The sequence below is a fragment of the Opisthorchis viverrini genome (assembly GCF_000715545.1).
Source record: "Opisthorchis viverrini unplaced genomic scaffold opera_v5_440, whole genome shotgun sequence".
Lineage (NCBI taxonomy): Eukaryota > Metazoa > Platyhelminthes > Trematoda > Opisthorchiida > Opisthorchiidae > Opisthorchis > Opisthorchis viverrini.
The window spans coordinates 102,297-128,612 of record NW_008752103.1 but is presented as its reverse complement, the minus strand read 5'-3'; the positions used below and the strand labels follow the sequence as shown (position 1 = coordinate 128,612).

At 43.2% G+C, this 26,316-nt stretch overlaps 1 protein-coding gene across 1 annotated transcript; it reads right to left on the bottom strand.

Moving 5' to 3' along the window:
* Nucleotides 1–1,345: 1,345 nt before the first annotated feature.
* Nucleotides 1,346–21,301, bottom strand: T265_11081 (hypothetical protein; the record flags this gene model as incomplete). Its single annotated transcript, XM_009177640.1, has 5 exons — nt 1,346–1,904; nt 4,286–4,576; nt 6,261–6,455; nt 11,462–11,592; nt 21,262–21,301. The coding sequence occupies 4 exons, from the start codon at nt 11,573–11,575 to the stop codon at nt 1,581–1,583; spliced, it is 924 nt and encodes a 307-aa protein (XP_009175904.1).
* Between the last annotated feature and the right edge of the window lie 5,015 nt (nt 21,302–26,316).

Sequence of the window (26,316 nt, the reverse complement as noted above, 5' to 3'; positions counted from 1 at the left end):
AATAATAATGAATTGCCTAGATATTATTAGGGGTTGGACCTGGCAAAGCATGTAGGTTACCAACCGCTGCAGCGGAGCCACTCCACTTGACCGCTACTCAATTTTCTATTCCTCGTCCTACATTTGGATCGGGGGAACTAATATAAACCGACCACTAGCCGTTGTCCTCTACTGCCCTATTAGCTTGGATCGAGAATTTTCCAGCTGCTTTTATTAACCTTCCTTCAAAGAACAAGCGGTTAGCGTCACTGGAGGTCAGTATGACGCAGCTGAGATACCAAGTAAACCACTGGCAGCTCAGTAACTTCTCTGAGGAATTCAATATCTTCGATTTGTAAAGCTCATAAGGGTTCCACTTCCATTTAATTAATGAAGTGTAGCGATGTGTAGAACTATCGACTGAGTAACTAAACGGCATCAAGCATGAACAATACTCACCAGTCAGCCCTCTTTGGGAATCCCACAAAGTCTAATTGCTAATGAGACGCTCTTTCATTGAGTGAAAACCCGGTCTGTCAAAAATTTCACCTCATATTCAGTGGAAACGTTGAAATAATCCAAATTGACTTTTTTGCTGCATTTTTGTTCACGTGACCCATGGTTCATCAGCCCTCCCACTGTCCACAAATTTGAAAGGAACGCTGTAATTGAATTTGGCTCTTATTATAGCTCACCAATATGGAATCAGACATGAAGGTTCGCAGTTGACGTACCTGGTATGGTGACAGGCTGAAAATTGAGCACCGTTCTCCAGGAATCAGTATCTGCTAAGCAGAATAACCACGCTAGGGAAATATGAAGACTGTTCAAGCAAGGGTTACGTGAATAAGTGATGCTCAGTACTTCTGCTTGAATTTAATCATGTACCGTCAGACTGAATTGAAAGCCGACTGACATGGGCTGGGCAGAAGCATCTGACGATAAACAAAGGTAAGCTTAGGACCTGCCAAATGAGTGAAACTTATGGAGATGCCTTATTTCCCAGAGAAAGTACGTTTTATTTTCATAAAAAGACATCAGGACCTGCTGCCTGTTTTGGAGACTAACAGCTTGGAACATTGTAATGCCTCGCTTTTATTAGTAGCATTGCGACTGTGATGAAGCATGCTACTGAAGCCAATCTAAGGATTAGAAACATGAAAGCTGCTACATTCATCCGCAAAATTAAGTTACGTGGTGAATCATCGTATTAGGTCATAACGGATGATACTCTGTGTGATCTGGATTGAACAGTATTCCTGGCCGGTCAATGAGGATGGAACAGTCGGTTACTGATCAAATGGATATGAATAGACGATCCGTCACTCATAGACTATCTTGTTCTCAAATTCACGGTTAACTCGCTCAGGAAAACGTGACGCTACCACTGAAAATGTTTTCAGTTACTAAAATCACAATAATCTGTTCCTAGCCAGTTACGAATCTTTCGAAGCCGTTGGATTAGAATAAACACCATCACATTCGTCATTTTTTTAAAAACCCATATCTCTGATAATCAAACAAAAGATACATAAAGTGCATAGGACGCAAAATCACATATAGGTCAATACTGTTACGGATCTTTTCTATCCTAGATATTGCTACTGGACAGGTTTTTTGAATCCAAAATACTTGGTAAGCTGTTCTTTGAACACGAAAAGTAGGATTGTGTGGGGACCAATACGGATGAAAGCGGGTGTAATTCCTTTGAAGAAAGCAGTGAACCCAAGTATTCGTGATAAGGGGGAGGTTGGCGTTGATCCAGATGGCTGTGACTGTCCGGTCAGTAGATCCTTGGCGACAGCAAGTAGTCCACTATAGTGGCCCTTGGGGGCATTCTGCATCCGAGTTTTCATCACGTCAAACGGTTGAGTCAGCAAGACTGCAGCGGCGGCAGCTCCGACGCCCGCGAACATGTGAGTAGACTGTGGAATGGAAGGCGCATGGAAGGTATTTGAGACGGAAATGACATCCAGTTGCCTGTCTGAAAACCGAACCCTTATTTCAAGTCAACCAAAGCTCGGTCTGATAATACATTGATTTGAACCATCGTAGTACACTCACTGCGCACACTCACTGTCATGCAACATTTACTGCAAGCCTACAACATCTGAACTACAAACAAGAGACCAGTGGATTTGGGCGGGATAAATGGGGATGCTATCGAATAACTACAGGGACAACTTTTTGTGGCATGCTTTCAACAGGATAGTGTATCAAAACATAGGGCAGAAAGTTCATGTGTCCTCTCAAATATCCCGCAGTCATGAAACCAAAATGGAACCCAGCGAAGGCCTAATGGCCACTACCTTCTCAAGATTCAAAACCAGTGAGACTCGATAAAGGCTTGTGTTATTCTGAGTATATTTCTGCCCTAGTCAGAGCGCAATAGACTAAATCTACCTGATGAGCCTCAATAAGGACAAAACCGGTTTTTGGGACATCGAGACTTTTTCAGCAACTTTCTGAGTAGTGTGTTCCATCAGGCTCAATTAATGTTAATGTATTGTCTGGATGAAATGCTTCCCACCCTTTCTTTCATTCTTCCAGTCAACTAGGTTTGACAGAATGCGAGTGTCTGTCTGTCTCTGGACAGCTTTCTTCCATCTGATCGGTCAGCTTGCCCTTTCTACTAAATTGTCACTCGATTTTCTAGCTGGAGTCCCTGGTAGAGAGTGTGATCTAAATCTTTGGATATACAGACAGGACGAGCTTTGCCGTGATCTTTCTTTTGTATACCTGACGTTATTCAATACAGTGCTTGACCTATTGTTAGTTCTACGATATACCGTTAGGAAGCTCGGGGGTGACGTCCTCTTCAAATACTTCTCCTTAAGGATTTATTCTTTAGAAGAGGTTCACTCACAGCAGTAGAGGCGCCAATCAGCTCAAAAGGTATCACTGTTTCTCTTTTTAACCACTTAGTAGACCTGATATGGTTGCAGTTCATTTGTTTTCGAATTATCTGATTTTACTTCTGTCAAATATAGTTGATGGATCAGTATCACCCATAGTTTGTTGGATCGCTTTGACGAAAGCTTTCATCAATAAAGTATCTTCAACAGAGAAAATTGCTGGTAATTCAGGTAGAGTAGATGGTCGCTGGTTTGTTCACTTATCTGGGCAATTCGATTTCAAACGTTACATCAGCAATCGAGGTCACCTTGACTTGGAACTCACTAGCAGTTCAGTCACAAGTAATCACCATACTAATCTAGTTGACTCATCTAGCCTGACTTACCATGCGCCTCTAAAACAAGCAGAAGCCTTCTATCAGTGTGTGCAGGGGCCATAGCCATCGGGATGAATATCGCAACAGTTTATCCTAAGGGCGACATATTCGGATCCCGGGCTTCTTTGTCAACCAGTCTGTGTCTAATACGGATATTTCCTGGATTGTTCCACTGGCTCTGGCAGAAAGGCGTGTGGTGTAGCTTCCGATATTATTATGAGAGTATGTAAGTTGATCAACATTGTAGCTAACTAGTTGACAAGCTTCCTCCTGGTTGCCCTTAGCCTGGAGAGTGTAGCAATTTTTTTTATTCCTTTGAATGTGTTTCACGCGAGTTGTTCCTGGATATTTTGAGAAGTGTGCAGTTTTTGAAAAAAACGCCCAACCAGAACATTCAGGGATATCCAGTGTTGTACACTTTTAAAGCCTGAACTATCTGGCACTTTACACCATACAATTGCACTTTGTGATCTTACGAAATATATTTTCATGATTTACACGTTGTCGTCATCGCTTTACTAAATGTACCGTCGATATCTCTTCACCGTGAGGTGATTCCGAATCTGCTGAGTGGCATCTTTGGGAAAATTTTTGTTGATCCTAGGATTTTATCAAGGGTGATCATCTACTGCACCCAGAACCAAGCGTCAGGTTGAATATCATCCGCATGAATCCCCATGAACTTTGTTGACGGAAAAGGTCATCAGTGCTACGAGTTCGGATGAGGTCATTTTGGAGTGTAACTCTAAGAAGCCGAGTCAAATGACAGATTCCTGTGAGAGACGCCTCATTCATGGAGCCACATATGATAACTCCTACGAACCAACGCCCGTCAGCGGTAAGCAGTAACGAGTGTCAATAGGTGGTTTTTGGTTGACAGGAACTCACGATGAACCTATCCTTGGTGGCTTGATTACTTTCGCATTTCACCAACGCCCGTCAGCGGTAAGCAGTGACGAGTGTCAGTAGGTGGTTTTTGGTTGACAAGAACTCACGATGAACCTATCCTTGGTGGCTTAATTCAGCGTCATAGGGACTCGAATAGAAAACAGTTCTATTAGGCATTTGTCTCACCGGATCGTCTTGGAAATATCCCGTCCAGAGTAAAAAGGCTTTCCACTGATCGTAGCCAACTGCCTGTCCCACGGTCATGAGGGCCGATCGACCCGCCATCATTGATACACCAGCGTACAATTCGGCGATTCCACCATGTCGATAGACTTGTAGAAGGCCATCAAAACAGTGCTTGTAATTACGTCTTTCGGCTGGCGGTCGTTTCATATCATTCTGCATCCGAACATTTACTAAATCTGCTGGTTGGCCACACAGTCCGCCGATGAAACCGGAGCCACCGGCCACCGCGAGCTTTATTCGTACAGATCGGGAAGAAACAAATTTATGGACAGCGGCCAGATGAAAGCAACTGACAAGACAATCAGGAGTAAAATGGCCCAAGAGAATAGTTGGATGTGGCAAGCCAAACTTTTGGGGAACAATAAACTATCAGGCTTTTGGTGTCCAGAAACACAGTCATTTTCAACATGAGATGGTGCGACTTCAAAAATAGATATACACTGCTAAGGCTGCTTGCAATGATAAACTAGGTACTCTGTTGAGAACGCATTTTGGCATTAAATTGTCTGCAGCATATTGCTGAAGGAGGCAAGTTACTTGACCCCGGACAGCCAATTGGTTAAAACTGCACGGGCGGCGTCAAATTGATTGTCACACTTTGCCCTGCAATGTCTCACAATTTCCAATCGCTTTTTCTAATATATACAGGTTATGAGTGATCGGGATAAGCTACGTCAGATAACCTCCATGGATCAGGTTACGTCTGTTTTTCCGCCGGTGCGATCTGGTTGGCTCAGACGTCGTCCTGGAGTCAGTGGCTTGAATGTGAACCAGACGGTTTTTCATACGGTCCGCCTTCAGCCACCTCATGAATTATGATAAACATAAGGACTTGCTGATCTCTTCGGAAAAAAGCTTTTGGTGAATCAATGAAAAAACGATCCTGCGTTCTGTACTTACTAAACGTACGTGTTTGACCTATGGTAACCGAATTCTGGCGTAAAGTTTGTCTAAGTGCCTGTAGAATATACAAAGCCGTTGACATTTCATGAATAAAGACAAATATGGGAGAAACCGGTGCACAATCGGACTCCAAAAGAATGAATTAAGAATACTTCACCAGCATTCCCAATGCAGCATTAAGTTGCATCCTATCAAGGGATTAAACTGCAGAATGAATAACCCTCAATCGATCATTGATAATCTTCTCGGAGTTCGCATCCAACCACCTCAAAAGAGACTATGTGGTCTTTTTCTTCGGAGGTACTGTTTTCAGTCATCACTGTCTTCGACTCCCCCTGGTCTTACCTTTCCCAAAGTGCACTTTTCATATAGCATTAGGTGATAGATAATGGACCGCTTGAGGCGCTCTTCAACAGTGCTGTACGCCGCGAAATCACTGATTTTCATTCGAGTAGAATGCAGTCCAAAAAAGGAACACCCCCTACTTGCTTCCACTTCCCATACATCTCTGCCTACAGGGTGTTGATAGATGCAAAACTTGGTGGCTATTGTTTCGAACCGTAAAGAACGGATATACACCTTTTGGACTGATGACGTCCCAGGTACCAAGGAAAACATGGATTCAGAACGCAGGAAAACAATTGGTAGGTTAGGCTTAGAATGATGCTGCCCCTCAAAGACAAAATCATAACTGAACGGATTATCCAATGTATCGCAAAGCGCTTATGTACGCGAGCAACAAAATGAAGCCTAAGACAACAATTTAAGCATGGATAACGACCTTTGGCAGTTAGAAAAATTAACATGGGTATTAACCTGAAAAAGTCCCCAAAACATGACAATGTACTGCCCTTTGGAGTGTTTTACAAAATAAAACTCCGAGCAAAAGCGACACCACACAAGGTCGAGGAGGCTGTGCAATGATCTTGGGCAATCTTTGTTACCAAGGTGATGAGACCAGAAAGTCTCATCTTCAAAAAAACATTCACAATGAAAAGCAACTTAAAATTACCTGTTCGTGAAAGGTTATTTTTCGATTAGGGCCAACAGCATTCTTGTACATTTCGTACAGCCCGAATCGAGGCAAAGAGTAGGTGGCTTGTCGGAGGAGGGAAGCCGATATCCCATTGTACAGTGCCAGCAACCCGTCCGACTGGACCACACGGATTGCCACGCGGAGGAAGGTGGGGTTTTTGGCACCTGGTGTCTGAATTCAGGCAAAGGAATTGTAGTAGAAATTAGAACTGTTTCGCTACAAATAAATGATGTTGACGGTCATGCACTTCTGTCAAACTTATATCAGTGAAATCAGACTGAGGGCTCAAGAATCCAGTTGAACTGACACGCGTCCAGATCGAAAGTTCAAGAAGGGGCTTTGGTTCAAGGGGTATCGCTGTTTCCTTGTGGTCGATGTCTATCGGTTCGTTGAAAATAAGAGCTATTGAAAAATTCACACCCATAACGAAGGTCACTAGATGCCACCATGTATACTGTCACCAGCGGCACCGTGGGTAGTATTCAAACGAATCACACAGTGCAGCGATGATGCAGCATTTAGAATGAGCACACTGGAAATAATAGCAATGCTTCATCTAGTATGAATAATAACAGTGATCACGATGAAGGTCGTTTTAATGGTGATAATAATAATAAAAATGGTTATGGTGATGATGATGATGATCGTGAGTACCGTGGCGCCTGACCCTAAATAGGTGAGAATTTCTTAGATGAAATCACTACGTGGTTGTCTTAAGACAAGAAACTAAGACCCCTAGACTTATCAGTTGGGCTGGCAATCGATCCCAGTAACAGTAACAATTCCTCAGAAGAAAGAAAATGGTAAGACTTATTAGTATCTCAGACTACAACTGTACAATCTGCATATACCATTCCAGTATCCCATACGCGTCTCAGTTGGTGGTGCTTACGAAGGACATTTTTATGGTTTCGTGTATGTCTCATCCGCTAACTCGTCTGTCTCCTTTAAACTTTTAAATCCTTCTTTGTTGTCCACCCATGGGGATTTTCCAAAAAAATGGACTAAAATGGGACAGCCAGTGGGGCAAGATGGCTCAAGTGGTTAGAGCGCGAATTTGCTGACCGGAAGATCCGTGGTTCGAATCCGACCTCTGCATCTCCTGTCTAGGCTTGGGCAACCTGGCAGAATGCCAGCCACGTGCTTCCTTAGGGTGGCATGGCAGCTAGGCACCGAAAGGATGTTATAGATGAATTATTATTACTATTATGATTATTATTACCAACCAGTGTTGTTAAGCTGTATCCTAAACAAGGGATGTCCGTTCTTGAGAGGAAAGAAAAAGCCAGGCGTTTCTCTAGTAATCTCCACCTAGTTAACCAACAGCCCAATATCTTTATTGTTTTCAGCGACAGAATGCAAGTTGTGTTCAAATCTCTCGCTTTAACCTTCGGAGAGTAACTGAGATGCCAGCAAGGCATGAAAATAGCAGACTTTTATCTGAACCGAAAGAATATTTTCTGCCGTGTTGCCCAAGTCTAGGCAGGAACAGACGAGATATTGTGATTGGGTTATAACCAGAAATCTTCCAGCACCTTAACCACTGAGCTATCTCGAGGTCAGTATCATGCAATAGCGAAAAGTGTACACGTGTGACACATGTTCTTCCAAGCAGATCCCCACCCTTAGCGTCACTATACCCTTACTGTTGGCAAATTCCAACACAATTTTGTACCTGTGCCAACCTGTGTTCGAATTGATGACAATCTCAGCAACAACCCTACGGTCTCTAAAAACCGAACGAAAAATGGAACTGGCATTAATCAGCCGCTTTACTTCTCTCAGACAGCTCCAAGACCATATCAAGGTGTGACTGTCTATCACACTTCACTATCTTATGGACAATGAGTAGACAGGCCCGTTAAACACATCCTGATGGTGTTTGTTGTACACGTCGCATTGTGTGATAGTAACGACACTGGTGGTGAGTTGGGTCGCAGCGAATCAAATTTTTTCGAGAAACCGCTTGTCCCGATAATCGATACATTGATTTACAAGGACACCATCAGCTGAACGAGGGGAACCATTATGGATTACGTGATTTTTTCTCTTACACTGTGTATGACCATGCCGAAATATCACCTCCACCCCTCCAGCGCGCACAATTAGCCATATTCAAGTTGCCTGTTCTAGCTCGTCTACACTTAAGTCATTCACCAATTCCATTAACCGGTGAACAGATAGTTGCAGCTGTGTCTCTAAAGGTACACATTACTCACCTATGCCGGCATGGTGTAACATTATCTAAACAATGTTCGGGGTACGTGTACGGACAGGTAAATTGTGATGATGACATTAGCTATTCAGTCAACTAATCCATGTCGGTTAATGACAGATCGATGATAATTATGGTGCTTCTTCCAGTGGTTGAGTGTGCAAACACTCAAACAGAGTGGGCTACGATTAGCTAAAATGAGGCCATAGGAGGATTATAACCCAAGAGCGATCGCGCCTGCACGGCTGAACGTCCCTCATTCAGTTTCTGTTAAAACTGACATCCATGTAAAACCGCGCAAGCTGCATTCACGATCAGATGATTCAGTTACGTGATAGCTTGTTGCACACAATGACACACCAAGCTGAATACTGTTTGGCATGAATGGACCGCAAGCGCGGTCAACGTACCGCGCCCACTGCATTTCCCCGAAACAGCAAGAAAGTCTCGGTTAACATAGAAACGTGCACCACACGCCGCCAAGATTGAGCGCAGTCATCTACTTGTAGACGTTTGCAGTCAATTAGTGCATAGCAAGAGGGTGATTTACCCCTCTAACTGGAAATGCTTTTTGATACTTTCCATGTACATACACTTTCTGTAGACAAACGGCTGCGAGTACATTGCCTTCTTAGTTCGTGACCGAATGATCAAATAACTAGTGTGGACGATCCTAGATACAGAGTGAAAATCTGATGGCCCCGGGTGACCTAGCCCGGGATCTCATCCCGCTCTCTTACCACCGGTAGCTTTCTCCACAACAACATTTTATACTTCTTAAATTACTAGACGTAGTACACTACTCATAAGGTTGCTGGAAACCCTTCGGTAGCCCACGACCGGAGAAATAAATCCATAGTTGGCTTTTTAGTGTTTTCAGAGAAACTTTGAGCAGTATTTAAGCCATCTAGTCTATTTTGTGATATAGAAGAGGGTTAAATTCCCGATGAGTTATCGGAGTAAAAAGTAATTTCTAGTTCCTCAGAAACTTTTTCGGTGGAACTGGAGAAACCACTAATACATTTTACCAAAGTCACAAAGTTCCGGTAGCCAGAATCTCTGCATAATGTATCAGACGGTCTGGGATCTTCAAATTCTCTAAATCCCACGGATTTCATCGCGATTACGAAGACGTTTTAAGAGGAAGCAGCCATCGTAGTGAATAACAGTGGTCAGAGAATACCAGGCCAACAAGCCTTTTGGGGCAATTTAGATTAGGGTAATTTTGGTATTATTAAATGAGAGGAGAGTGTTTAAATATCTGACAAATCATTTGGGAGAAGGTAATCGGTGTAGATCGTATCGTACAAGTGCCTTCCAACCTTGACCTAACGTTGTGACCGAAATCCACAAACCAGGTACTTCCAGAAGTCCGATGGTGCATGGTACAGCTTCACCACCACATGGACCATCCAAACCCTAAGTAAGCAACATAGCCGCTACCGGCGTAAGGATGCATACTACTGGCGACACATGCGAGTAGCGTCTGGCCAGGTGTCAAAGTGCCATCCTCCTTTTCTCTCCTATCTCTTTCAGAGACAAGTGTTTTGTTGATCACAACCCGATTTCCTAACCTACTAGGAGGGATGGACGATGACCGTACGTCAGCATGAAAGGAGACTTGCCTGTGGTTGAGTGGATCGACGCACGGTATGTTAACCACACCACCGACAAACGTTATCCGTCCCAAGTCACCTGTGACTACGATTAACGGGCGTCAGCATGGAGACTTGCCTGTGGTTGAGTGGATCGACGCACGGTATGTTAACCACACCACCGACAAACGTTATCCGTCCCAAGTCACCTGTGACTACGATTAACGGGGTGGCAATGCATCACGGCTTGGCAAAACACGGGATACCAAAGATGATCATAAAGGATCAGGGGTCATGCTGTACGAGTTCAGGATTCAGGGAGGGTGTTCGCTGAAGCACTACACGTTAACTAGCCAGCATTCCTTCGATCTGGCTTGGACATACCGCATACATTAGTGGGCGCAGTGGCCATATTTCAAGCAGAACTCTCAACAGTGACGCATCACAACAAGCACAACAATAAACATGGACACATTCCAGGCACAGTACACACATTCACACGTACATGCGCAAAGAGCTAACACACATCCGCACACACCGGTTTCATTTGACCGCCAAATCATAGGGCATGACAGCGGATCTAAATAACGCTACAAAATACATAGATTATACATGTAGATAGATAGATAGATAGATAGATAGATAGATAGATAGATAGATAGATAGATAGATAGATAGATAGATAGATAGATAGATAGATAGATAGATAGATAGATAGATAGATAGATAGATAGATAGATAGATAGATAGATAGATAGATAGATAGATAGATAGATAGATAGATAGATAGATAGATAGATAGATAGATAGATAGATAGATAGATAGATAGATAGATAGATAGATAGATAGATAGATAGATAGATAGATAGATAGATAGATAGATAGATAGATAGATAGATAGATAGATAGATAGATAGATAGATAGATAGATAGATAGATAGATAGATAGATAGGCAGAGAGATGTGCAGACAGTAAAACAGACAAACAGACGGGAAGTCCTAGCGCAAACGGCATAACTACATTGTTTCACTTCGACTGGAAAGCCTGATAAAAAAGAGCCCAATGTATTACACCCTCTTGAATGATATATTTTAGTTGGGTTCACCAGTTTGAGTGGAATTGGTCGTGTGAATGCCACAAGACTTATACTACATCTACTGAACCGACAACGTTCTGTACAAGAAAACTTCAGAATCTCACCGGCAGTTCTCGATGCCGGATACTTCAAAAACAGAACTTAGTATTCCTGCAAAAACGTGAAATCCTTTCGACATCAAATGAACAAAGTTCTCACCAGTTTCGTTTCGTAAAAAACCACATGTTTAAAGAACATTGCAAAGATTCTCGAATGGTTTGCCAACTCACCTGCATGTGCACTTTAACGAGATCCAAGGGATGTGTGACACTGGCTGCCATTCCACTGGCCAAACCACCAAAGTACCATCGAGGAACCCGTGGTTCCAACTGAGTTGTACTCATATTGCAAAAGAGATGATCTAAAACATAATCAAGGCAGATATCGACAGGAGTAGAGAAAAATTGGTAGTCGTTAGGCAGTCGATAGATATGTGACGTGACACAAACCACGGTCATTGAGTAGTCTACGACAACAAGTTATAAGTAGCTCGGAAGAAAGAATAATTCACACGACGAGTGGAAATTCAATTTGAGGCGCCTTCACTCGAGGAGCAAGTGAGTACTTGACCACGTGGTGTGAAATAACTAACTAAACAATGGGCGATCTTATTTTCCGTCTAGATGTGAGTTATTCACACTGCTGGTTAGCAGCTCGTGGCCGAACGTTTGTGTTCCAGCTACCAGCCTGTAAACAGAAGATTCGAAGCCCACTGGGGTTTAGCGAGATGGTCACTGCTGATGACTCCCAATAAGGTTAAAACACCTGTAGACTGCTTCTAGGCTTTTCAGTATAGACTGGCCTCACTGACAGCACAAAATCTCAGTCCAGCAGCACCATGAAGCAGACTTTCCGGAAGAACGCACAACGTGCGTTTTCACAAGTTAGAAATGTGATATTCGCGTTGCACCTGCTGCATTCAGATTCCTGCATTTGTCTGTATTTCACCGGCTTTTCAGGCAATGTGACTTCAAGCGGTTCGACAAACACTGTCCCTCCACCCAACAAGTCCCCCTGATCCGGCAGTTTTTCTACTGTGTTTGTAGTGTTTGAACAGCAGGCATTGTCACGTCACAGGCTGTTGGTAGGGGAAACTGAACATCGTGTGGAACTCAATTATCTTAAATCGCCGTCTGCTGGCTTATGACCCTCCAGATACTGCTGGAAGCTGTTTGGAATTCGGACTATTAGGAAGTTACATCATGATGTTACATAAAAGTCAAGCTGTTAGTTCTGACGGACAACAATGCTATCAAACAAAATGGCTTGAAACTTAGTATGTTTGCCCATGTTGTTACAATTTTCATGGCAGTGGTTGCGGGAAAAAGCATCTAAACAAGTCCGCAACGCACGTCAACATATAGTGTATATTAAAAAGCAAGAAGCTGGCTCAATCAGAAGTTGCCACATGATGACACGTGACCGAGTGTCAGGATGATGTGAATCAATGTTCGTAGTTCATGTTTTGAAAAGGCAAGCTTTTCTGTGAATTAAACAGCGCTTCTTTTCGCCCATGAGTTAATAGACTAATAGACGATGATCCGGTGGTCAATAGTTCAGTGCCGTTAGTCGAACGTTCATGTAACATATTCTTTCTAGATGAGAATGTCTCGTCAGCAGGTTCCTTCTGTGACCACCGTACAGACCGGAGGGTTTATTGGGTAGTAAGAGCCAGCCGTGCGTGTGTGGCTTAGGTAAATCTTGGCGAACGTGCAGTCTGTTGAGCTACCTTTTGCGCGCTTCAGAGGATTTCAACTGTTTATATTTTCACGAAAATGTGGCATTTGTTGGCCATTGGTTGAGAACGCTGGCGGCCTCATGCCAGTCTCTCTGTTCACCCTTCGGTCTTACTCCCTCGAGTCCAGTTGCTTACACCGGAAACCTGGTGCGAATAGCTCCTTAAAGGGATCCATCGGAGTAGTTTGATATAGCGGACAGATCCCGAAACGGATACCAACCCGCAGACCTCACAGGATTTTAGGAGCTTCAGGACGGTATGAGCAGTCTGTAAGGCATGTCCAAAAAACATTCATTCACTGTCCGTAGATCCTTTCCAGATAAGTGCTATTCAGTCTGCTGACCGGTTTCATCAAAACTATTAGGAAGTCCGCGGCATAATTTCTCTGTCTATTTAGCTGTTGTCGTCAGCGTTCAGTGCCTCAAGTTGTGACATGTTTCCTTTAGTAGTCCGGATGATCTGAAATTCGTCAAGAGATAGCTCCATTGATTTTGATGTGGCAACCTGACTCGCAGGTATTTCAGATGTTTTGGTAATGTAGTGCTTGTAAAGCTGGATGTCTTGCTTCATTCCAAGATCGACTCCCCGCATGCTCCATCTGATGCTAACCTTTCGGTGTCATAACGGCACAAGATGTAATCAATTGGGTAGGAGTGTCTGAGTCGTGGATGTCTCTTTCATTTCCCTTTGTGTATTAGCATAGAGCAACCATGCAGCCGTTGATCGCTGTCAATGTTTCCATTGTCGGATACACTGGAAATGTGGTCAGGATTCTGAGCCTGGCTAGACTAATAACCGTAAGGCTGATATAGCCTGTCTTTGTCGATGGAGATGAGAGATACTGCATGAGGTGCAAATTTCTGATATTTGTTCTGTTACCATAAAGGACGGAGTAGAACGTGTCAGCAGCTCAAATTGGAACCAAATGTGTCTTAGACCCAGGAAGTGTGTTCTGTTTGCGTGCTCATTTGCGTCACCAGTTCGAATCATTTTGATCTGATACAACCCGTTAGGCTCATCCCAGAAGCCCCACATTTTGATATGTGTGCTGCAGAGGCTTTGTCCAGTAACACCCGGCCAGACATAAACAGACATGCGACCGACTCAAGGGCTTAGAGTGTTTCGTTTACTTTTAGACAGTGGTAGTCCCTCAGATGACACAGGGGGCCGCCTACGAAGTTCCCAAGCCATCTGTCCCACTCAAGCCAACTAAATGGTGACTACAGCAATCATGGCTCAAAATTGATGACCCCAGTTTATATTTGGTTTGCGTTTATCAACTTAAGGGGAAGAGATTTTGGCAAAGATTGTGCGCAACTACAGGCTGTCTCATGATAGACGCAAAAAAAATTCCATGCTAAAACTTTGAGACCAATTCAAACATTTATTTTTTAAGTGGACATACATGCCTCATGGAGGTTACTGTGAACAAACTGGCATTGCAAAAGATATTGAAAAACCGCCGCTTTCTTCTATAACATGTTGGAGGCTGTATGAAGTGTGAGACACAGGATGTTTAACTTCTTCAAGCGTCACTCGTGCACACTTCTCTTCAATTCTTGCTCTTAACTCCACCAAATTCTTCGGTTTATTTTCATGATATAGGCGAGCCTTGATCATTCCCCAAAACCAATAATCCAGAGGTGTGAGATCGGGTGACCTTGTCGACCAAAAGTTTGGAAATCCACAAGCAATGTCTCTCTCATTAGAAAGTTGCTCTCGGAGGTAAGATCTCACTTGGTTTGAGTAGTGGGGTGGAGCGCCATCTTGCTGAAAGACGGTCGATGACTTCTTGTGCTGCTTGAGTTGCAGGATAAAATGCGTCTGCAGCATATGAAGGTAACTGTCGCTAGAAACCGTAGCATCAAAGAAAAAGAGACGCAGGAGGCACTTTGAGGAGAATCCCATCCACACACAGAGATGAGGGGAATGGAGATTATGGGTGAGGTACTCTTGAGGAGCTTTACAGGAACATATCATGCAATTATGCTTGTTGATTATGCCATCCACAAGAAAATTTGCTTCATCGTTCCAGCTTCATTGTCCGGAAGCCAGTTAGCAAACGTGACACGTTGCTCCTTGTCTTCTTCCGTGATGTTTTGTAATAAAGTGAAATGATACGGGTTGAAATGAAGGTGGCGTCTCATAATACGATGCACGCTGGCGCAGGGAATACCGGTCAACTATACTGGTCAACTATGCTGGACAACTATACGCCTGAGTTAATGACGAAGATGCCATGGTGCTCTGAGATTGAAGTTGCTCGACGGCATTCTATACAATGGGCGCACTTTCATCACTGAGACTTTCTCCCTTTGCCAGGAAAATCCACTACAGATCCGGTGGACTAAAATTTCGCAATCAAGCATGTACTGGTCGACACGGTGAAGGGATCTTTGATGAGACCATGTTTGGTTTTGTAACCACAAAGTGCAGCTGTGGCGCTCCGTCCAAGTGAATAACAGAGTTTCACAAATTCAATGCGCGTACTGACATCTATCGTAGATAGAAAATAATGCAAACACTTGCACACAAAACTTTCTTTATGTGGCTATCAACAATGAAAGATTTTGTTAACTTTTACGATTGGCTACGTTTACTCACCCAATCAAATTTTGCGTCTGTTATGAGACACCCTGTACTAGAAAAATGAAAATAAAATCAATTCCTACGTCTCCGACTTTTTTTACTCCACAATATTAGCTAATTAGTATACACATGAATCGGAAACTCTTCCACAAAATCTGTGCTTAAGTCATTCCAGACTGCCTAGCCATTGCAATATTGGTAGCAGGAAACATAAATGCAATTTGAAATTGAGCTAAGTGGCTCAGCTTGGCGCCGCTTTTTCACTTCCAATGTACCCCTGTTTTACGGGCATTTGCTGCACTCCCGGGCGTCATCTTCCGGAAAACATGGGTAATTCGCTATCGCAAAGTTCCGCCCTTACACTGAAGCTCACATCCAACGTCTTAGCTCTTATTCTCACCTAAAGATAAATGGCCGCGATATAATCCGTTGTGAGAGATAATATTTGACCTTCAACCTAGTAACTGAACAAAGCCGATGAATATGTGCAAGCTTATACCACTTGCAAATGACCGCGACGTGCAGTCACAGCAGTGAACTTAAGAAGCTAATCTGGAAAGGTAAGTTGCTAGTGGACGATGCCTTGTTGTATAGCTTCTTTTCTAGTTAACTTTCACCTCAATAAGGCCTCAACCACGTGAGAGTAGCACACTCAATGTTTTCACGTGCTATCCTAGAAGTTGATTTTTCCCCAAACAGCCCGATGTGTCATGTTTATATTTGCCCATGAACTAAGCTGTCGAGAGTTTATCCGATTCGGATAAAATTTACAGAACGATATTATCCAGATGGCCATTAGTAACTGTCGGTACCACACATGTTTGGTATATCTTGTGCGTGAACTGACTGTAAAATTACTTTTTTTGATGCTGCTGACATACCGGAGAGAATAAGCTGACTGTCCCTCGTTGTAGAATGCCAATGTGGAGTTTGACCAAGCGCTTGTCCGTTTCTGTTCCTCTCTGTGCTTTTTACGCATAAGTTGCGCAAATCTCACCTGGTCACTCAGAAGCCCTCTGAGACTAATAAGAATCAGGTTTACAAAAACCTCTTAACGAATTCGCTTCAGGAATATTCATCTTCTGTTCATCTTTTCATCTATTCATCTTTTTTGTAAAATGCCATCCGCAATCCCGCAAGATGCCAAGCTCTTTAGATAAAGAAAACCCTGACCTATCTAGATCTAGGCCGTGGATCTCGAACAAAGTTATAAACTTGCTTGATGCTTGGGTATGTATTCTTCTTGGTCGACAGTACAACACAAATTGAAGAACTGTCAAGCAGCAGGTGAGAAAAATTAGCTGTGTGGGTCGAGAAGCTTCCTAGATCCGTGGAAGAGGAGAGAAACTCTGGGGATCTGCGAAAAGTATTCTAGCTGATACGCGCAACGGTCCAGAAAGCCCTCCGGCGAGTACAACAATCAGTGGGGTGAACGGTTTGCCTATCTTTAAAAAAGAAGAACACCAGGATCTTCGGGTCCAACATTTTTAACGACAGTTCAAATGGCTACATTCAGTGGTTCACTCGCAAAAGTGGCGACCCGCAAAAGAGCACTAGACAATTGACTTGGAACCCCCTCAAACGCCCCCAGCTTCTATATCCTATCAAAACCCACCCGTTGTTTTCATAGTTGTTGATGACATCCTCAGCTCGTGCTTGTCTGACTTATTTGCTTCTAGCTCTGTGGAAGGAACTGTGCATTTCTAAAGAAGGTATTCGAGGCAAGTGTGGCAATCACAGAGAAACTAGCTTGACCCCGTTGTAACCCATCCTACGTTCGTGAACATAAAACGCGAAAACATCGATCACAATTCCCGCCTTGAGTAGCCTGTGTGTACCACATCTTCATACTTCGCCAAGTGTTAGATTAATGCCATGTGTATAGGCGTCCTACAATCTTGGTGGTTCTTGGACTCAAGTGTGCCTTAGATTCCATCAACCGGTTCAACATACTTATTGAGAAGAGTGTGCTGCCGACGTCCCTGGATCTTTATTCGCAATCTATATTTAGCTACCTGATGGTGTGACAATGTATAGGAAGCTCTTCAGAAGCTTTCTGGATGGTGTCCTCATAAATTCTTCACAAGATGTAGAGCAGTGTTAAGTCGTTAAGTTAAGTTGGCCGTCTCTTGTGCAAGGCTGTGGGGTTTTCACCTCGTAAAATAAAGCATCACCTGGAAATAAAAAACAATTTTCCATTTTTTCACCTGTAACATCCTTATATGGATAATAATATGCATTTTTTATCCACTAGCTTGAAGAATCCAAGCATTCTTCCATATTGTTTTCACGATTACTGAAAAAAGGTTTATTGAATATGTCCTGGATCACTGCAACTACATCCTCTGATCAAAAGCGTCATTGATTCGTTGACTACTGCTAGCTACTGGGCGTCGGGTAAGTTGTCAGGTTCTAAGTGTGACTGCACGACAGTCTAGTAGGTACGACGGATTCCCTGTGGATGTCATCATAATGAACAACAGCAAGAATACTTTAAGTTTGAACGATCGTAACAAGCAAATATCGTGTTTATGTCATTATCCAAACAGAGTAGACGTTCCAGAACCCACATCTAACTTCTAATAGCTGGGAGTTGCTAGATGACTATTTTGCGTACTATGGTCATATGATACTGGGTGCTCAAGTAACCATTCAGAATAGTGACGAGAAAAAGTTCGACTTTTCCAGAGGGTCATTTTCTAAGCATATGATATCTGTTCGTTCACATGTCAAATGCACACTGAACAACACAAAATGAGGATTCTAGAATAAACAGGTTCACCTTTCAGTCAAAACAAATTCATAGGATTTATCGATTGAAAGCCTTCGAAAACTCATAATGAACCAACAGGTGCATTAAGTAAGAAAATTCGTGTCAAATTCTCACAAGTTGTGAATTTGTATGGATTTCTCAACAGGAAAATCAATACATAGCTATTGGTCGGAGTTTCATTGGAAGAAATTGCTTCACGATTTGCCTAGTTCCGGTTTGGGGAAAAGACTGCATTTGGACTGAAAGGGATGACCGTCACTAACTTGTGCAACTGGTGTTGGGCAGCTTCAATGCAAGCATGTTATAAACGCCACAGTTGATTTCCAGCCTGATGAGCCCCAACTCCGCATTCGTTGTGAGTGAAGTCGCTACAACTTACTCTCGTCTGGGGTCTGCTGCGAATTTGTAACCATCGAAGCCCTGCAAAATAAGTATCTAGCTACAAAAATATCACGCAAACGAGTGCACCCGCGAATTGCCTCAAATTTGAGTTCAAGCAGAACATGAGCCCGACGAAAACTCGGGAAATGCGCCTACTTGAGTGGCCCGAAGTGGGAGGATGGAACCGGCAGTGAACCTTTAAGGAGTTTTTGGCAGTATTATCAGAAACGACATGTTTTTCACGTGAATTTGGCAAATGACATGTCCGGCAGAATGTAGAGAATGTGGTAAATAGTGGGGTAACTATTACTTGAGTGGCCGAAGTGGGAGGATGGAACCGGCAGTGAACCTTTAAGGAGTTTTTGGCAGTATTATCAGAAACGACATGTTTTTCACGTGAATTTGGCAAATGACATGTCCGGCAGAATGTAGAGAATGTGGTAAATAGTGGGGTAACTATTGGTTATAGAGTTTCGCCGTCTGCTTTAGGGACCGGTGCCAACAAGTTGAGAATGTCAGGAACAGTCGAGTAAACACGCAAGTTGATGTTGGTGCGATGCCAATCTATGTTGTAAGCATAGGGACACTGTACATCTGTTTCATCCTATTGAAAATCATCAACGATGCAAAACTCGCAGAATTAGTGGCTTCACTGACAAGATGAAAACTCTAGTAAGAGATACATAATCTGTTCACATCAATATCAGTCTATAAGTAGCTCACTAAATGTGCAAAAAGCCTATCTGTGAAGTCTTCACTCGATCAGCCTGCCAGTACATGACCGCGTAGTGTGATAGCTACGGTACTTTCGTAATCCACTTCCCAAGATCGGCCACAGTAATACAAAAGCGAACACTTGCCCGAAAAACATTTAACTGTTCGATCAGAAAAAGTGGAGACATTTTGGACGTTGTTTTGACCTGAAAGACATGGTGCCTAGTGCTCAAGCTTACTCCGCTCGGTGGTATCTAGGTCACAGCCGTTTATCCGATGTAGACTCACACTGGTAGAAAAAGTAGACGCCAAGCGCGCGGCCGCCAAATTACTCCGCACAGCACTCTGCCCTTCCGCCGTTGCCCGTCATTTGTTATTGTAGATCGGCTTCATTCCATAATCCATGCCACACTTCACGACGCCCTAATAAATTGTACGGTTTTGCACCAAAAGTTCCTAGTTGGGTGAAGACAACTATGGGTCAAAAATTGGGAAGCATTCTAGTCCCGTGCACGAAACTAGTGTCACCAATTTGAGAGGCGATGGCAATCACGTGAGAAAATGAGGGTTTCACAACAGCCCTAATCATCGGACGCACGTATCCACATGGAACCCGTGGCCATATTCAGCAGTGCTAACGGAAAACGAAGACCTGTACTTACCAAAGCAGCAGTGGATAGTGAGGAATTCACTCGTAAATACGTACTCACTAGTTGTTAACCGCATGAACGGAATTTAGTTGTGTCCATAAGTTACAACTCCCGAACTACAGAAAATGCTCAACGAGGTATAAGGGTAACGAACGCAACGCAGGAAATAACTATTCCAGCTGTATGGTTTCGAAGAGTTGAATAGAAAAACGGGGAGGAGTGATGCAGTGATTCGATTATAGAATACCATTGTCTGCGAACTATCTTTTGTATAAGCAAATTATGACTCATTGTTGAGCGTTTTACCGTAAGATTGCTGTACCATTTTAGGCGCAACTTATTTATTCAAAAAATAAAACCCATTCAGCTGTAACACCATTTCGGTGCCTAGCTGCCATGCCACCCAAAGGGAACACGAGGACTGGGATACTGTCGAGTTCCCAAGCCTAGACAGGAGAAGCCGAGAGGCAGAGATTGGGTTCGAACCACGAACCTTCCGGTCAGTAAATTCGCGCTCTAACCACTTGGGCCATCTCGTCCCCATTTATTCATAAGCTGAGTCAAATTTTCTGCCTTACAACGTCAAAATCCCTTATTGTCACACGATTCCATTTGGTGAATAGCAGAGATTTGGTTTCAGAAAAAACATCTATCTCTCAATATCCAAGATCGTTCCAGAATCCAAGGTGGTGGCGTCACCAAGTCTTCTCAGAACAGATCTCCATTGTTTGCGGTAAAATTTTGACCACAAATTGCCCTGTGAAACCGACTGTCTGACATCCGACCACCATTCCCAGGAGCATGGAAGATCGTTGATGAAGGCATCTGTTTATCTAGTAATAACTAATATGTTTCCACACGGTGCATGATTTTACCAACCCGTCGAGCAACATTCATCATGTTTTGTGTTTGGTTTGAATCGCACAGTTTGCAGTCTAGCTTTGCATACCGGCCCTTCTCATTTCAGCCAAAGTCATTATCCTTCAGAGATATGGAACTTGTATTCTGGAAAATAGCGCATTATTCAGAGTAGACACTGTGTGGATCCACTTGCGGTGCAACAGTTTTATTTACGCACATCCTGGAATTCTAACGAAGGTATTGATTATGCCGCAGTGATAAGCAAAACAACGGATCAACAGTATTTCGTAAACAATAAAAAGAAATAGCCGATAGCAAACTCACTGTGGTATTTACAAAGCGTGCTGTTCTCTCAGACGATGTGACATTAGGCCTGTTCTGTCAACATTTACGCGCACGTGCGTTCCGATAGTCGGCCCCTATTGGCTATCGTGTGACCTAAGAACGAACGAATCGCGTTCGAGCATTATGCGTTCCATTCGGCTTTGACGTCACACGTGTGTGATTGATAGATTCAGCTGATCAGGTCTTCCGGGAACTTCTACTTGAACGCGGCCCTTCAGCACTCAGAATGGAGCTTTTCCAATAATATATCTATTGACGGCCAACCAACCACGGCCTTCGATACTATTTGCTTGTTGCAGTCATTCTCGATCTATCAGGTGATAGGGAACTGTTCACTTTCTTCGGCACTTCTGGCTACACTCAGTTATACGACAATGAACTGTAGCATACATACTGAACTCCAGTAAATTCCCGTGACCAAATGTACACAACCGTCATGACCATCCAGAAGGTCGTATTTTTCTTTCAAATTAAACTAAGCTTGTAGATTGTGAAACTGTGATGGTGTGTGTGACGGTGTGTGACGCAGTGCGAAACACAATCCTTATAAGGCGGTATTTTGGTTTATAGTGGTCTCCGGATTTTGGTGCCGTTGAACATCCAGCTCGAGAAAGAGTCTGGCGGTTTTGCCCGGTTTGAGGAGTGGCATATTGCTATCAAATGATCATCTGCGTAACAAACTTCATTCCCACATTTTCCAAGATATCCTTCCAAGACTGCCCTATGGTCCACTGGTGAGTTGTTGCCGAGATACGAACCACTTCCAATCCGCCGTTGAACACCAGCTGGCGGTTTTGCCCGGTTTGAGGAGTGGCATATTGCTATCAAATGATCATCTGCGTAACAAACTTCATTCCCACATTTTCCAAGATATCCTTCCAAGACTGCTCTATGGTCCACTGGTGAGTTGTTGCCGAGATACGAACCACTTCCAATCCGAAATTCCAGCGGACTTTTTTGGCCTGAGTTACGTTTGTTTCGGCGTAGTGAAGACCAGTCAACACCCAAAGTGCAGTGTTGAATGTCCTATACAAGAATTCAGCCAAATCATTTTGGATGGTGACTAGTCAAAGTTCAGCATGCTCACTGTATAATTCAGTACGTTTAGTACTGACATCCTTGTGTTTAATCATCTCCAGAAGGAATATGGATAAATGCATTTTTTTCTTTCGGGTGTGCAGACACGTTGTACTTCAGGACATTTCAGATGTCTCGGTGAGTCCAGCTTAGTGCGGGGATTTACTGAATCGGCTTATTCATCTCCGCAACCCCAAGAAAATTCCACTTTAACTCTTTATTTCTAGGTAAGCGTCTCTAAAACCTATCAACCAATCAGAAGGTTCCAACATCGACTCGTCGAAATGTTGGTCCACGGCATTATTCACTCGGCCGCACAGGCAGAGGAAGAGGCAGAGAGAGTACAGGATTGCCGTCCTAACCAGAATCAATGCAGATTACACAGATCATCCGGAAACTCAAGTTGTCTAGTTGTCTTCCTGCATGCTTTATTTCAGTTCGCCTTTCGGTGACTCAGTTGTACAATCGATACTTGCTCGTGTTAACCGACTCTTCTGAACGTAAGACGGAATACTAAAACTAAGATAGCTATATCGTCCGCGCGTTAACATAATTTTGAAAATCAATAAGACAGGTTGAGACGATATGGTCGCGAATAAAACACATGCCATTTCTCAGTTGTACAATCGATATTTGCTCGTGTTAACCGACTCTTCTGAACGTAAGACGGAATACTAAAACTAAGATAGCTATATCGTCCGCGCGTTAACATAATTTTGAAAATCAATAAGACAGGTTGAGACGATATGGTCGCGAATAAAACACACATGCCATTTCAACCTTTGATATTACTCTTGTGGCGTTTTCATACTAAAAGAAAGCTATCAGCTTGAAAGAGAGACTGGGAAGATATTGGATAAAAACAGGGAAGAAAACTCTTGACTTTGAATCGGCGGCACTGCTGCAATAAACTAAAAACGATGAACAGATTGAAAACTACCGAGGGCTGTTTTTTGAATTTTTCGGCCAAAAATTACTGGGCGTATATTAAAGAAGCACTTTCGTCTTACCTCAATAGGACAACTTCGCGTCTGGACAAAAGGAAACCTCGTTACGGAAATATGAAGTGCTTGCTATCATCCAAATTTTCATAGACTGGGTGGTGGGTTGGCGTCCGTTTTAAAATTTGCTTGCCACCTCGCAGTATGCTAGCGAAAACCACATTTGAATTTGGTTAGGCTGGCAGAAGCTAAGTCACACCGATGACCACGTTCATCTGGACACTATGTTGATCGAAGGGCGAAGAAGACTATCTTTGAACGGCCAGTTTGTTCCGGATAAGCACATCTCATTTCCAACAGACTTTGGAGATTGAATCAGACACTGAAACTTTACTGCAACTGGTAAAGTTGACTCTTTGCCAAGGTTACGTCCCATTCAGTCTCCTGTCTTTATTAGTGAGAAGGCCTGTCTTTGACAATGAGACTGCCGCTTATCTTGTGACCACTCTGATCTACGGATGATGCGGGTTCTGTAGTGGTCTGACTCTGAGGTGTACCACTAGGTGGTGCAAACAAACCTCAGAAATGGCTTCGCAAAACATTATAAGACGTGCAGTTACACCGTCGGAAAATTGCCTGAAGTTTAAAAAACAGAGCAAGGAATAGAAAAACGCTCACCCACCTAATGTAGTCTTCTGGGACATAAGAGAGTTTGCAGGGACCTTCCCAGATGAACGTTGTAGGTATACCAAGCACAAACTCTACAGTTGCAAAGCCAAGTGTAACGACGTGTTTCTGATACTTCAGTTTGGATGGATTTCGCCTGATAACTCTACGCGTAGATTCGGAAAACTGATGCTGAGATTTCATAGCCAACTAATCTTGCGCTTCAATGGCCATTGAAAGGAACAAATCTTCGTTGGAACCGGCCTTTTTAAGTAGGGATCTGAGTGATGAGTATCCAGAAAACAGCGAAAAACCTGCTTCTTTTACCCAAAACAGGAAAGTTAATTTGACATTTTCTTATCCTGTTTTTTGTCTTCCAACCGTCAAAATATTTGACCAGAGTGGTTAGGCCCTAAGGAATGTTCGTAAGTTGATACCTGTCGTAATGCTTCGTGATAAATAAATGATTGTTCATATGTTATTTATCATTATACGTAGACAAACTGGAAGACTAATGAAGGAACACAACGCGGCCGTCTGAAGGTATGACGCCCTTTCATTGATATCTATACACGAAGACCAAGAGGGCCGCAAATTCAATCTAAATAACGTCAAAATTTTGGCATACGGAGACACGAGGCACGGAAGGGTATTTCTGGAAACACGGTAGTCCATAGCCGATTCGATCAACCGATGCATTGAAATGCACCCAATTTACGCACCGCAACGTGTAAAGCACCAACTCCTCCACCGGAATATCCAAGGAGAGCCAAATATAGGGTTCACAAACCAAGGAGCACGAAACTTCATGAAGTAGGATCAACAAAGTTCACAAACTGGAACCCAGAGGGGTCACCGACAGAGGTCACTCCAACATCGATCAGAGCTCGAGGGCAGCATGTATATCAACATAAACACAATACGCGATCACCTACCCATCGCTACGCTCCACAGCGCATTGATGATGTCACCTCGATTGGTAATGAAACGTTTGCAGTCAAATTGCCCAGCTCAGTGAACAAACCAACTACCATCTATGCTACCTGAGCCACCAACATTCTCCTCTGTGAATTCTCTGTTTGATCGTTCACTTTTAGGAAAATCTACTGCCAGCTATCCTTGTCTTTCCTCAACTCCAGGTTAAAATTGGTTGCTTTACATTCAGGATCTGAAAATGCTGAGAAAACGAATTATGATCGATAACAATGCTCGAGAAAAATTAGCTGCATGAGAGCTTACCAACACGACCAGGAAAACACAGCCTGTGGGTAATTGTGACTTACACGTAAATTTTCTGCGTTTACTGCACGCATATGGCGCCTGTCCAGCTGTTTGGATTCCTTTGCCAGCTAAGGAGTCAATCTGGACTTCGAAGTTTCCGGTCGATTTTGTAGCTCGAGTAGCGTTACAGACCGAATGCCCGTCGTCCCAACATATTTTCTCAACAAAACCAACGAGTCATTGTGGATTTTTATAGTGCGATTTGATGCATACTGAACCTGTAAGTATTGACTAATTTCGCAAACTGTCCCCACGAGACCAAAACCACATAAAAACTGTTAGTTGTGGAAGTCATCTTCATTTTATGTCGGCTGTAGTGTGTAACTTTTTTTCTCCCTTACTGAAAACCCTCCGACAGCCCATAGCCAGTTACTTCCTTCCTGCGTTTATCACATAGAAACAGTTTCTGAGTTTCCATAAGTAAACCTTGAATCCACATTGGATGAAATCCTCAAACTACACTCATTTGGACACGCATTAGCTTGTAACACTAGATTTAGCTGAATTCCAGCTGAACCTCCTTTATAGTGTTCTTCAACTGGACTTGCTACGCAAAGTCTGCGTTGTGTTTCATTTGGTGCCATATTTAGTATGTAGTATATTTCCTTAAAGGGACTCTACTGCCAGATGGAGGATTTATCTTCCATAGCGTTGATGCGCTGACGCTAGGGACTGTTCTGTTGCAGTAAACGATGGACAGAAGTTGAGGCCTTCGTTCTGATCAATGTGACATTAAATTTCATTCGACCCCAAAGCGATGTTACACCATTCAGTGTAGTCTATGTTGCCAAAAGAAAAGCCCAAAAGTACTCTGTACACATGCTGGTACAATGACCACAGTGGGCGTTCCCATTTTCTTTACCATAAATTAGTAGCTCCCTTAGGACTTTTGGAACTGTACTTAGGATGCAGTACCAAATAAACTGACCTAAGCTTCTCCAGAAGGCGAAGATATATCACTGCATGCCGAGATCAAATTTTACTCTGTTCCAGATAGCGATTCCAAATCTCAAATAGTCCATTATATGTAGCAAAGAATCCGTGTTGGAAATTACTAACTCTCATGAAC